Source organism: Miniopterus natalensis, chromosome 2 (genome assembly GCF_054644295.1).
Source record: "Miniopterus natalensis isolate mMinNat1 chromosome 2, mMinNat1.hap1, whole genome shotgun sequence".
Taxonomy (NCBI): Eukaryota; Metazoa; Chordata; class Mammalia; order Chiroptera; family Miniopteridae; genus Miniopterus; species Miniopterus natalensis.
The window spans coordinates 138,426,656-138,441,090 of record NC_142082.1 but is presented as its reverse complement, the minus strand read 5'-3'; the positions used below and the strand labels follow the sequence as shown (position 1 = coordinate 138,441,090).

Below are 14,435 nucleotides of genomic sequence, written 5' to 3'. Positions count from 1 at the left end.
AAATAGAAAATATAAACTATTTACATAGTCTGTTAGGGTAAAGTCTTTGCAAGATAGATCAACACTAAATTGTGGAGCTAAATTTTGAATGATAAGCCACCTATGAAGTGGTAAAACTTATTTCAATCTAGTCAATAGAAAATACTCAGCAGTTTTACAAATATGACGGACTTTAGAGGACATGTTCATTTTGATGAACGCAAAGCAGATTGGTGAAAATGCGTGCACATTGATAAGTTTCTGAATATGGACCATTCTATGGCTGAGAATAAAGAAAACAATTTTCTCACTTGTGATTTGCATTTTGTTTTCTCTGGGTTAATAGGAAACATCAAGAAATGAACAAATCAACGGAAATAGAGTTCATTTTACTTGGACTGACAGATGACCCTCTGTTGCAAATTTTGATTTTCCTGTTTCTATTTTTCAACTACATCCTGAGCTTGACAGGGAACTTAATTATCATCTTCCTCACCATGCTGGATCCCCGTCTCAAGACTCCAATGTACTTCTTCCTCCGAAATTTCTCCTTCTTAGAGATTTCATTCACAACCATCTGCATTCCACGATTCTTAATAAGCATTCTGACTGGAGACAAAACAATTTCCTACAATGGTTGTGTAACTCAATTATTCTTTTATCTTTTATTAGGAGTTACAGAATTTTACCTTCTGGCTGCCATGGCCTTTGACCGCTATGTTGCTATCTGCAAACCGCTGCATTACCCCATCACTATGAACAGCAAAGTGTGCTCTCAGCTTGTAGTCAGCTCTTGGATATCTGGACTTCTAATCATATTTCCCCCTTTCATCTTGGGACTCAAGCTAGATTTCTGTGCTTCCAAGACTATTGATCACTTCTTCTGTGACACTTCTCCTATGCTGCAGATCTCTTGCACAGATACACGCTTCATAGAATTGATGGCCTTTGTCTTAGCTGTGGTGACACTTGTAATCACTTTGTTGTTAGTGGTCCTCTCCTACACTTACATCATCAAAACCATTCTAAAAATCCCTTCTGTTCAACAAAGAGCAAAGGCCTTTTCCACCTGCTCCTCACACACGGTTGTTGTCTCTATCACGTATGGGAGTTGCATCTTTGTGTATATGAAACCTTCAGCAAAGGAAAGAGTGACTTTAACTAAAAGTGTAGCTGTGCTCTACACCTCTGTTGCTCCGTTACTAAACCCCTTAATTTACACTCTAAGGAACCGGCAGGTGAAAGAAGCTCTCAAGAATATGCTTCAAAGGTTTTTTTATTTTGAAAACAATAAGACAGAATTGGGATGTAAGTAATATGTTGTTGAAACATGGGAAAATTGAAAACAATGTTTAGTTCATTAGTTCATAGCTATGCCATTTCTCCCCTCAGTGATTTATATCATCTTAGGCTTACTAAGTCTTTCAGATCTCTGCACTTCTCTCTATTTTTACTCTTCAGTGGTACACTGCCTTCTTCAATCTGTAATATTAAATTTCATCTTTGACTAGAAATATCTCCTGCCATGAATGATACTTTCATGTATTGAATGCTTTCAAAAAATAAACCTTGCTAGACATATGTGTGTGATAATTGCTAAGCATTGCACATGCTATTAAGTATTTTCTCTGCTAAAACTGTGAGAAAAAACTCAAAATCTGATCATTATTTTGACAGTTAATAATTGCTATTGAGATTAAAAAGAGAAAAATTAAATAATTTTAAAGATCAAAGTAGCCTTTCAAGAAATATTATCATTTATGCTGAAGCTTGAAAGATGAATAAAGAAATAAAAGGTTCAAGGGTTCTGTAATCAGAGGCATAAAATGTGAAAAGGAACTGAGATTCTACCAAATAAGTTTCAACTGGAGAATTACAGTGATTAAGCATATCATATTTGTAACATTATTAGTTATTGTTTAGTGTAGAAATAATTGAACTCCAGGCTTTGAATAAAATTGCTTATATGGAATTACAGTTTTAGGCTTACAGAATGATAGTAACCCAAGAAAGAAATATACAAATTTATTTGTATATGGGATTGGGAAACTTTCTATATATTTTAAACTATTTGTAAATTTAAAATGTCTTATCTGTCACTAATCATCAGAGAGATGCAAATTTAAACCACAATGAGGTATCACTTCACACCTGTCAGAATGGCTCCATCAACAAATCAACAAACGACATGTGCTGGCGAGGGTGTGGAGAAAGGGGAACCCTAGTACACTGCTTGTGGGAATGCAGAGTGGTGCAGCCACTATGGAAAACAGTATGGAGGTTCCTCAAAAAATTAAAAATGGAGCTGCCTTTTTACCCAGTGATCCCACTTCTATGAATATATTCTAAGAATTCTGAAAAACTAATCAGGAAGAATATATGCACCCCTATGTTCATAGCAGCACAGTTTACAATAGCTAAGATCTGGAAACAGCCCAAGTGCCCATCAGTAGATGAGTGGATAAAAAAGCTGTAGGACATTTACACCATGGAATACTATGCAGCTGTAAAGAAGAAGAATCTCATACCCGTTGGGATAGTATGGATGGACCTGGAGAATATTATGCTAAGTGAAATAATCCAGGCAGAGAAAGACAAATATCACAAATCTCACTTATATGTGGAATCTAAAGAACATAATAAACTGATGAACAAAATGGATTCAGTGACATTGAAGCATGAAAAAGACTGATGAATTTCAGAGGGAAAGTGGAGATGGGTGGGGGGATGGGAAGAAATTAACCAAAGAATTTATATGCATATATGAATAACCCTTGGACTCAGGCAATAGTGTGGTGAAGGCCTTGGGTGAGGGAGGTGCGGGGTAGAAGGGCTCAATGGGGAAAAAGGGGACATCTGCAATACTTTCAACAATAAAGATTTAAAAAAAGAAAAAAATGTCTGATTCATTCTGGTTGTATCAGATTAATCAAATTTAATAAATATGCCTTACATAAAAGTATATACAATTATTTTAAATGAATGGATTTGGACAAATATTGACAGTCATATAATAATAAAAATAGAGAACATTTACACTATACTAAGTATTTCCTTTTACCTCTTCTGAGTCATCTCCCCTCCCCTATGTTTGCCATTGGATCCACCCACTGATTTCCTTTCAGTCACTGTAGATTAGCTTTGCCTTTTCTGGAATTTCTTAAAAAAGAAACCACAAAGTGTGAAGTTTATGTATGGTTTAACTTCCTCAGCATAATGTTTTTTGTTTTGTTTTGTGTGTGTGTGTGTTTTTAAATTTTATTTTTGTTTAAAATATTACAGATGTCCCTTTTTCTCCCCAGTGAGCCGTTCCACCCCATCTCTTCCCCATCCCCAGTCATTCTCCCCACCATTGTCCATGTCCTTGGGTTGTGTATATATGCGTATAAATTCTTTGGTTACTCTCTCCCCCTCCACTCATCATAATGTTTTTGAGGTGCATCCATACTATTGCATGCATCCTTAGTTCATTCCTTTTTGCTGATTTTATTTAGTAGAATCTCTGGTGTCCTTTAGTCATAGTTTGGTTTCTTTCCCCCATTCCCACACCTTGGTATTCTTATTTTCTGAGAAATCTCTCCCCAAGACCGAATCATTTTACTTTGAAAAGTATGAAAGTCAGGATATACCATGTTCTGAAAGCCTGAAAGCCTCTAATCACCCCGTAATGTCCTTTGAAATAAGCTGTGTGCAGAAGGAAATACATTGAAAGGGGTTGCATGTCCATGCCTTGGTGACTCTACTCCTCACTTCCTATTCTCCAAGGCAGTTAGAGCTCCAGGAATGTCCCTAGAGGGGAAAAAAGGATACATTTGGAGGAACACCACTGACTATTCTGTTGCTCCTTTTAAAAGCCCATCTCAGTTCAAAATTGAATTTTTTTTTTAATACAACAGGCTCAAAAACTCAACCTGCTCTTGAAGAGCTAGGGGAACCATGCTTGACCACTTGATAGAATATTGAGGAAACTAATATCAAAGATCTCAGGTTGAAGCCCTGTGGAGACTGTTTTGGAGAACTTGTGGGAAATGTCAGTGGCTCTGAGTAACTTTCAAGAAAGTATTTATCAATAGCCTCAAGAGTAACGTAGGTAGTTTTCAGGTACTGAAAAACCACTATGGATCTCATCTCTACTCACCAGTTTGACTACAAACACTTCTGAAGAATAATAGCCTCTGCTTCTCTTCCAACTCCCAAATTTTGCAAAGTCCTTTGAGTGACAAACTGTAAATTTGAACAGTACAGGGAAGAGAATGCTGAGAAATGGTAAGCTGATTTCCGCTGCACTTAGAGAACAACTAAGAAAGTCATGTGTAATGGGTTGGAAACATACACTTCAATGCAATTACTTTGAAAATAACCTAAAACATGGTCTCAGAAATTGCAAATTATTGCTTCTATCACTGGTTCTGCCCTAAGAGTGATGTCAGTGGTGGTTACCAGAGGGAAGGGGTATGGAAGGTTAGGAAAGGGTAAAGGGGATCAAATATATTGTGATTGGATAAGATCCGACTTCGGGTGGTGGGCACACAATGCAATATACAAATGATATATCATAGAATTGCACACTTGAAACCTATATATTCTTATTAATCAATGTCACACCAATAAATTTAATAAAAGGATTATTTATTTTTTTCACAATAAAGATCTCACCTCAGCAAGACTGTGAGTTGCTTCTTTTATTATTTTTTTAATTTTTAAATTTTATTTCTGTTTAAAATATTACAGATGTCCCTTTTTCTCCACACTGACCCGTTCCACCCATCCCCTTCCCCTCCCCAGTCCCTCTCCCCACCATTGTCCATGTCCTTGGGTTGTGCATATATGCATATAAATTTAAAAGAATTTTTAAAAAGTGATGTCAGCCCTGGCTGGTTTGGCTCAGTGGCTAGAGCGTCGGCTTGCAGACTGAAGGGTCCTGGGTTCGATTTTGGCCAAGGGCACGTGCCTTGGTTGCAGGTTCAATCCCTGGCTCTGGTCAGGAGGCAACCAATCGATGTGTGTCTCTCACATCGGTGTTTCTCTCTCCCTCTCCCCCTTCCACTCTCTCTGAAAAGCAATGGAAAAAATATCCTCAGGTGAAGATTACAAAAAAAAAAAAAAGAGTGACGTCAGCATTGGGGGTAAGTTAGGAGAGACGAGATTTGTTTTGCACTTTCTTGTTCAGTTTACTTCCATTTAGGACACTTTGAAGATTCTAACATTATTAATGTTCAATCCATTGTAATTACTTCAGACACCTTTGGCACATTTGTTGAAAAGTATATTTCCTATAAGGCACAGTAAATGTTGTTGTTTTTTAATCCTCAACCGAGGGTATATTTTTATCGCTTTTTAGAGAGAGGAATGGGGAGAGAAACATTGATGTGAGAGAAACACCAATTGCTTGCCTCCAGTACAAGCCCCAACCAGGGATCGAACCTGCAACTTTCTGGTATAAAAGAGGATACTCCAACCAACTGATCTACCCAGCCAGGGCAATAGATGAGCTTTATATGGAGGGAAGAATGAAAAAAAAGTAATACAAGTAGGGAAATAAAATATATTACTACTAAAGCAATTGTTATTCTCAGGAGGCTAAGCCAAGCCTAGCACACATATTTTTAATTTTTTTGTGTGGTGAGAACATTTAAGATCTACTCTCTTAGTCACTTTTAAGAATATAACGCTGTATTATAACTATAGTCATCATGCTGTATATTACATCCCCATACTTATTCATTCATCTTATGACTGGAATTTTGTACCCTTTAAATAGCATCTCCCCATTTCCCTGCTTCCAGTTCCTGATAATTTTCAATTTGTATATTTGATCCAGTGATTGACATAGAATCACAAAAATGAGTTTATCAAGTATCATCTACATGTTTAATATACTATTACAAATATCATATTATCATTTACTATCAATGCAGTATAAAAATTGAGTGGTAAAGAAACTGAAGATAAATTAAGATAATATAGTATTGACATAAATGAGTATTTTCCTTCCCCTTTCAAAAATACATTAAATCAGAAAATGAATAAACAGTGATTTCATATGTCAACAGGGAATTTAAATCAGTTTTATTCATAGACTTGAATGTTTTAGAAATATGATAATGACAATGATAAAGAAGATGAAGATGGTGATAAATATGAAGGTAAGTTTGTGGTCCTGGCAATGGAAGTCTTATATCATGGACTACATGGTCTGTTCCTAAATATCTCTGACTCCATTATCTGTATCGTAAGCCCACTGTCACATTTATACACTAAGCTTCAAAATTTCTCAATAGTTTAAAGCCATGTTCCCCTCACTTGCCTCCTTGCCTCTAAACAGTCCATATTCAATATAATTTTCAAGCGTAGGCTTCCAAAAATTAAAAAAAAAAGTTGAATATTAAAATTTATACCTGAAATCACTTTCAAAGACTCTCTTTTTGGAAGTGTCATGTAAGGAACAGCATCTCAATATACCTGGGTATATATTAAACATTGACAGTATCCCAAACATAATGACTAAGGAATGGTAACTTGAAATTACATTTGTAAGACTACCTAGGTGATTTTTATACACAAAACCTTTCAAAATTATTTACTGTCAATTTTTTTTATTAAATATATTGGGGTGACATTGGTTAATAAAATCATATAGGTTTCAAGTATATAATTCTATGATACATCATTGTAAGAAAACATTTAAGTATTTTATCCATTTTGAGTTTATTCTCGTGCATGGTGTAAGTTGGTAGTGCAGTTTCATTTTTTTGCATGTACCTGTCCAATTTTCCCAACACTGTTTACTGAAGAGACTGTCTTTACTCCAGTGTATGTTTTTGCCTCATTTGTCAAATATTAATTGAGCGTAATGGCGTGGATCAACTTCTGGGCTCTCTGTTCTATTCCATTGATCTATAGTGCCTTTTCTTGTGCCACTACCAGGCTGTTTTGATTACAATGGCTTTGCGGTACTATTAGATATCTGGAATTGTGATCCCTCCAACTTTGTCCTTAGATTGCTGCAGCTATTCAGGGTCTTTTGTGGTTCCATATAAACTTTTGGAGTATTTGTTCTAGTTTTGTGAAATATGCTGTTGGTATTTTAATAGGGATTGGGTTGAATCTATAGATTGCTTTAGGTAGTATAGACATTTAATGATGTTAATTCTTCCAGTCCATGAGCATGGTATATACTTCTACTTATTTGTATCTTCCTTGATTTCTTTCTTCAATGTCATATAGTTCTCAGAGTACAGGTCTTTTATCTCCTTGGTTAAATTTATTCCTTAGTTGGCTAAAAAGAATTAGTAAAAACATTATCCTATTTTGGAGTTATGTTTAACTCTGATAAAATAATATTTGTACTGTGCTTACCACTAGTAGTAGCCAATACATATTATAATTTGTAAATTTAATTATCATGCTATCTAGGTTGTATAAAGACAAATAAACTGAGAATTACATTTAAAAATTTGATGCTATGAATCAGAATATATAATTTGAAAAAAAATATTGATTTCCACAGGAAATGGCCATAAGAATTTTCAAGCTTATACCAGAATAAAGAGAATACTAAGTAAATCTTCTAGTGAGGAGGTAGTGATGATTATATATATATATACTTATTATATATATATACTTTTAAATTGTTCAAATGACAAAGGTAAGCCAATAATGGTTTCCAAAGATAACAGGACCTAATCTGTAAATATGCCTGATTCTCCAAAAAAGGTCTTTTCAAATGTGATTAAGTTAAAGATCAATATGGAAGATAATACTGGATTAAATGCAATCACAAGTATCCTTATAAAAGAGAGGCAGAGGGATATTTGAAACAGAGAGAAAAGAAGGCAATGTGGACAGAGAAGCAGAAATTGAATAATGTGACCACAAGCCAAGGAAAGCCAGCTGCACCCAAAAGCAAAAAGAGGAAAGGAATGGGCTTTCCCCTAGTACTTCTGGAGGGAGCATAGCTCTACCAACAACTTGATTTTGGCAGTGAAACTGATTTCAGACTTCTGAACAGCAGAACTGTGAAAGAATAAATTTTAATTGAATTAAGTCATCCATTTTGTCATAATTTGTTACAGTGTGTAAATCTGTCCACCGTGAGGGCCTGAAAATATTGTCCCAGTAAAGAGTGTATGTGGCACCCATAGCACCCAGATCTGGATTTCAAAACAACTTTTCACTATAAAAATAACAGAATTCCTTGAAGAAATGGCTGATACCAAAGTTGGTGCAAAAAAGGTACAAGATGAGCCTGGAGTACTTTATGGTGCCAGGAAGTAAAGAAGTCCTCAAAGCTTGGTTGGGCATGTTAAAAGGAAAAGGGACCAGTCTTGAACATACACTGGCCAAATCTGGGCAATTGAGTGTTAAAATAAATAATGATAATAATGAATAAAAATGGAAATCATGGGTCTATACTGATATAAAATAATCTATAAACTGCAAGTTTTATAAAGATTGAGACATCATACATAGAATTCAAAATATGTACATAAAGTTCTTATTAACTACAAAGATAAAAATGTAGCTTTATGGTGGACAATTCCTTAAATAGTCACATTAACCAAGAAATAAAAGAAAACATCATCAATAATGAGGAAAAAAAGAAATTGTGTGATCTTTGATAGGATTTCATGAGAAGACATCATCACTTCTGTGACAGTCCTGTCAAAGGTTAATAAATTGAATATAATCATGAAGAAACTTCAGACCAAAATTGAGGGACATACATGTAACTTATGGAAAATAGTTTTCAACAACATTCTTGAAAGTTAAGGAAAGACTAGAGATCTAGACCAAATTAAAAGGCACTAAAAATCTGACAATTAAATAAAATGTAATTCTAAACTGTATTCTTTTTTCAGAGAAAATTTTAGACAATTGGTGAAACTTGAATGGAGAATTACATGTTAATAGTGTATGTTAATGTTTGATAATGATGGTTGTATTGTGCTTATTTGTAGAATATTCCTTTTGCCATATATACACACTACTGTATTGGTTCAGGAATAAAAGATCCCCCTTGAGTATTTGTTGTTGCTATTTTTATGTTTTATATTTTTTCAAAATAATGGAGAAACAGGGAAACATTTAAGTACTGCCTCCTCTTACTCCAATTTTGGGGGTGAGTCACAACCAAGTTAATGCTATCCTAACACATTGGCTAATGGAAATGAGAGAGGATCTTTTTAGAGTAAACCCTCTTACCAGAAGAATTGGCCATATTATTTGCATTAAGTACAGAGTTTAAATTATTTCTAGTTCCCTTTTGGGATAATGTCCTTCAATTTTGTAGTTAAAGCAATTCACAGTGGTTTTTATTTCCTTCTTTCTTTGTTTTCCTCTCTCTCTCTCTCTCTCTCTCTCTCTCTTGTTTTTTTCATAATTGGGATGTCTTGACACTAGTCTCCAGAGAGCATTTCTTTTTCTCTCCTCTTTTTATTTCAATTAATCCCTTGGTGTATTTTATGAGCAAAATGATAAAACTGCACCTTTTACTGGTGTTCAATTGGAAGCAATAATTCTTTATTCCAAAATTTGGGTTCCTTTCATTTGAGATAATTCCCCCCAAATCTATTCATTTAGAGCATCACATTTTCATTTAGAATTTTTAAGGGAGATTTTTAAAAATTTAAATATATAAGGTAAAAACAGAATATGAATCTTATCTGCCATAAAAGTGGAATCTAATTGAATTATCTGTAATATTTGGGTCCTGTGAATTTAATGAGTGTGAATGAAGGTAGAAGATATTAGCAGATGTATATAATTTTTAGATTGCATGTCTATTTCAAATTTTTCTCCAGAAAAGTAGTGAACTTAAATTTCCTTTTGAAATAATTTAATATTTTATAATATTATAAAAAGGAGATGTTCGCCATTTATTTTGACTCTTTATTTCACCATATTTCTATATGGGAGAATTATATCAAAATATACTACCACGGTAAGTCATTTATAATTTGCAATAAATATCTAGATCATATATAAAAGCAATTCTGAAAGCACAAGTCAGGTAATATCTACTGACCTTTGAATTGTTATATATTTTTCTATTTTATTTAGATTGAATCATCAAAACCTCCTGATTAAGTGCAACTGACTGCAAGAAGACTGATACATTTGAAGTTAAAGAAAAATAATAATTACATGAAGTGAGATAAAGGAACAATGGAAAACAACCACAATGGGACAAAGTAATTATATATATATATATATATATATATATATATATATATATATACACACACACACACACACACACACACACACACACATATATATATATTACAGAGAATATGTAACTATTATTACTTCTATATGTCCCACATATTTAAGAAGTGTTTTGATGAGCTAAGGATTTTTGAATAAACACTGCAAATTGACCCTGGTATAACTATTCAGATTGTTATACTTTTTCAACTATTTATGAAGTATACCTAGAGAGTACATGTAAAGTAATACTCACATTTTCTCTATTTAGAACATTTAAACAAAATTCAGTTCATATGAAAATGATTAAATTTAAATTATCTTTCAAGTTCAAACTGGAAAAAGGTAACTGGTTTAAATGGAACAGTCAATTAGAGGCTGCTTAGGTTATCTATGTTATAATTTTCAGTGTTATCTCTCTTGTCAAAGGCAATCAACCTTTTAACTTGTTTATACTTCTGAATATTTTTTTCTATGTCTGTGGTTTTTTAAATTCCTGGTTTTTCCACTTTTGGAGTTGTTTTTCTATGTCTGTTTAATAGAACTCAAATCTGAAATGAAGAATCAGTCAAGCATAGAGTTCATTCTCCTGGGACTTACTGATGACCCTCAACTGCAAATTGTGATTTTTATATTTCTCTTCTTAAACTATATGTTTAGTGTGATGGGGAACTTATCCATAATCCTCCTTACCTTGCTGGATCCCCGTCTGAAGACTCCTATGTATTTTTTTCTGCGAAATTTCTCCTTCTTGGAGGTTTCATTGACAACAATCTGTATTCCCAGATTCCTGATAACCATAGTGACTAAAAACAAAATTATTTCCTATAATGGTTGTGCATCTCAGTTATTCTTTTTCCTTTTATTGGGGATTTCAGAATTTTACCTACTGGCTGCCATGTCTTATGATCGTTATGTAGCAATCTGCAAACCCCTACGTTACCCGATCATTATGAACAACAAAGTGTGCTACCAACTTGTACTCAGTTCATGGACAGCTGGCTTTCTGATTACCTTTCCACCTTTGGTCTTGGGACTGAAACTGGAATTCTGTGCTTCCAAAGTCATTGATCATTTCATGTGTGACACTTCCCCTGTGCTGCAGATTTCTTGCACAGACACTCATTTCCTAGAATTAGTTTCATTTGCCTCAGCTGTTGTAACTCTCGTGATCACATTGCTGTTAGTGATTCTTTCCTATGCATATGTTATCAAGACCATTCTAAAGATCCCCTCCTCTCAGAAAAGAACAAAGGCTTTTTCAACCTGTTCTTCTCATATGATTGTAGTCTCCCTTACTTATGGTAGCTGTATCTTTATTTACATGAAGCCATCAGCAAAGGAAAGAGTGGCTTTATCCAAAGGTGTAGCAGTTATCTATACTTCATTTGTCCCTTTATTAAATCCTTTTATTTACACTCTAAGGAACCAGCAAGTGAAACAAGCCTTCAAGGATATACTCCAAAAGATTTTTTTTTCTACAAAAAATGAGGGAAAATTTGGAGAAACAAGTAAATAAAATTTTTACTCATTTTCACAAGTTTACTTAATCTTTCAATGGGTTCACCTTCTCATAACATTTTAACCTTTTAGCATAATGCCTTTTCCTTTCTACTGCTCTTTATGATTAGCATTCCTTTTTGTGCTAGAGTAAGAGTCCTCTCTTCAAGTTATCAACACAAACATTGTATTTTATTTACTCTATATAAGACATGGTAGTGACCTCCTCAAAACTACTTTAATTACATATTAATAATAAGAGATTTTATAGACATGAATATAACAACATGCACCAGCACCAGGCTCTAGGAAGTATTGACAAATATCACAAGCCTAATTGATTTTTTTCTTTATTTTATTTTATTTTTCCCCATCATCATTTATCCCCCCTATGCCCTCTTCTACCTCCACCCACTCCCTCATTTCACCCCACAATATCCACACTGTTGATTTTTGAGCCAGCCAGCCAGGATTTAAATCCAGACATACATGTGAGCCTAATCAAGTTTCTCAAAAATTTTTGCTGCTGTTTCTCCAGTTATAAAATATAGTAATAATTCTTCTTTTATAAGGTTATTTTGAGAATGAAATTATATAGTATGCATAAAGTTATTCTAGATTTGCATCTGGCCCAGACAGAACTTTCCATAAATGTTAACTGCCTTTGGGGGAAAAGGTTGCCTCAGTTAAGACAATATTCAACAGGCAAGAAACAAAAAGGTAGGCTTAAAATCATAAAAAGCTTGTATGTCCTAAAATGTACTAAGACTTTGTCTGGTAGGTCTATAGACCTGAAAATTTAAAGTGAATAAGAATCACCCACTTGACCAGATTATTTTAAGCAAAGTCTCTATGTTCTCATCCCTAAAATACATTTTCAATTTACCCAGAGTACAGTACAGAAACATGGACTGTAGGTGATTCTGAGGCACAGGGTTCATATGAGAGTTTTCTTTTTTAACCTAAGACTCTATGTGATCAGGTTTTTATTTTAGAAAGATTGTTCTGTTAACTGCATTGAGAATAAATTTTCTAGATTTTGGAGATAGGAAGACAAGATAGAGGGCTAATGTTTAAAACTAAATGAACTATTTGAGAGTTAAAATGCAATATAGTAGTGAATCTGAAGCTCCAGGAAATGTCTCTAGAAAACTTTAGGAGAAAAAACTGAATGGAACTGTTAAACATTTTGATATCTGAGATAAATAAAAAGAGTATTTTTAAAAAATGAATCAATTCTTCTTGGGACTTCCCCTCTGCTCACTCCTGCACATAATCACTTATGTATTTAATGCCTTTCAAGAAAGAAGCAGTATTGATATCCTGTCAGATTTTTTTCAAAATGACCTGAAAAGAAATCCCTAAATTATATAGAGTTCCTTATTAGATATAAAATGCCATCACAGAAATATGAGTAAAAAATCATTAAGGTATTCTATGGTATAATGATTATCCATGTGGCACTGATTAGAAATAATTTAAGTTCAGATTTGTGTTCTGATTTATATTATAACTTTTAAGCCTACACTGTATCCACCTGCTTTTCAATGGCAAATAGAATAAAGTGACCCATGTTATTACATTCAAAGCCCTGAAAGCCTCCATCCACACAGTTTGCATTCCAATAAGCTCCTAAAAAACTAATAGACCTTTATTGGATATATGATTCATAAATATTTTTGCGTTCTTTGGGTTATATATTCACTTTCTTTATCGTATCCTTTGATCACAAAAATTTTAATTTTGATGAAGTAAAATTTACCTATTTTTTCTTTTGTTGCTTGTACTTTTGGTGTCATGTTTAAGAAACCATTGACTAATCCAAAGTTATATAGATTTATCCCAAGGGTTTCTTCTAAGAAACTTATAGCTTTAGCACTCAGATTAATGACTTTGATTTCTTTTGAGTAGATTTTTGTATATGGTGTGAGGTAGAGATAAAAGTTTCTTTTGCATGTAGATATCCAGTTATCCCAACATGATTTATTGAAAATATTATCTCCCCATTGAACAATCTTGGTATCCTTGTTAAAAAATCAACTGACCAGCTCAACTGCCATGGCTCAGTGGCTGAACATTGACCTATGATCCAGGAGATCATGGTTTGATTCCAGCCAGGGCTCATGCCCAGGTTGTGGGCTTAATCCCCAGTGGGGGACATGCGGGTAGCAACAAATCAATGACTCCCTCATCAGTGATGTTTCTATCTCTCTCCCTTCCTCTCTCTGAAATCAATAAAAAGACATATTTTTTTAAAAAATCAATTGACCATAAATGTGTGGTTTTATTATAGGATTCTTGGTTCTATTTCATTGATTCATATGTTTATTGTTATGCCAGAATCACATTGTATTGATTACTGTAGCTTTATAGTAAGTTTTCAAATAGGAAAACATGACTTTTGTTTGTTTGTTTCTCTTTTGCAGTTTTGTTTTGGCTTTTCAGGGCCGCTTACAATTCCATTTACAGTTTTGGATTCAATTGTTTATTTATGCAAAAAGAGCAGTTGAAATTTATATAAGAATTACAATGAAGCTGTAAATCAGCTTGGGAAATATTGCTATATATGTATAACATTGTTAAGTCTACTATCCATGAACATGGATGTCTTTTTATTTACTTAGTTCTTCTTTAATGTCTTTTTAAAAGTTTTTTCATTTTCTTTGCACAAGTATTGCCCTCTCTTGGTTAAATTTATATAAAATAACTCTTACACGTGAACAATAAAAAGACCAAAACTCAACAAA

General features: G+C 33.8%; 2 protein-coding genes across 2 annotated transcripts; both read left to right on the top strand.

The window, feature by feature from the left end:
* The first annotated feature begins 338 nt into the window (after window positions 1-338).
* Window positions 339-1,295, top strand: LOC107538182 (olfactory receptor 6C6-like). Its single transcript, XM_016214343.2, has one exon. The coding sequence runs from the start codon at window positions 339-341 to the stop codon at window positions 1,293-1,295; it is 957 nt and encodes a 318-aa protein (XP_016069829.2).
* A 9,449-nt stretch (window positions 1,296-10,744) lies between these two features.
* On the top strand, window positions 10,745-11,707 carry LOC107538180 (olfactory receptor 6C6-like). The gene has a single exon (XM_016214342.2). The coding sequence runs from the start codon at window positions 10,745-10,747 to the stop codon at window positions 11,705-11,707; it is 963 nt and encodes a 320-aa protein (XP_016069828.2).
* Window positions 11,708-14,435: the final 2,728 nt, after the last annotated feature.

Bases quoted from the DNA above. Each gene is read 5' to 3' on its own strand.
- LOC107538182 (XM_016214343.2), top strand. From the start codon at position 339: ATGAACAAATCAACGGAAATAGAGTTCATTTTACTTGGACTGACAGAT.
- LOC107538180 (XM_016214342.2), top strand. From the start codon at position 10,745: ATGAAGAATCAGTCAAGCATAGAGTTCATTCTCCTGGGACTTACTGAT.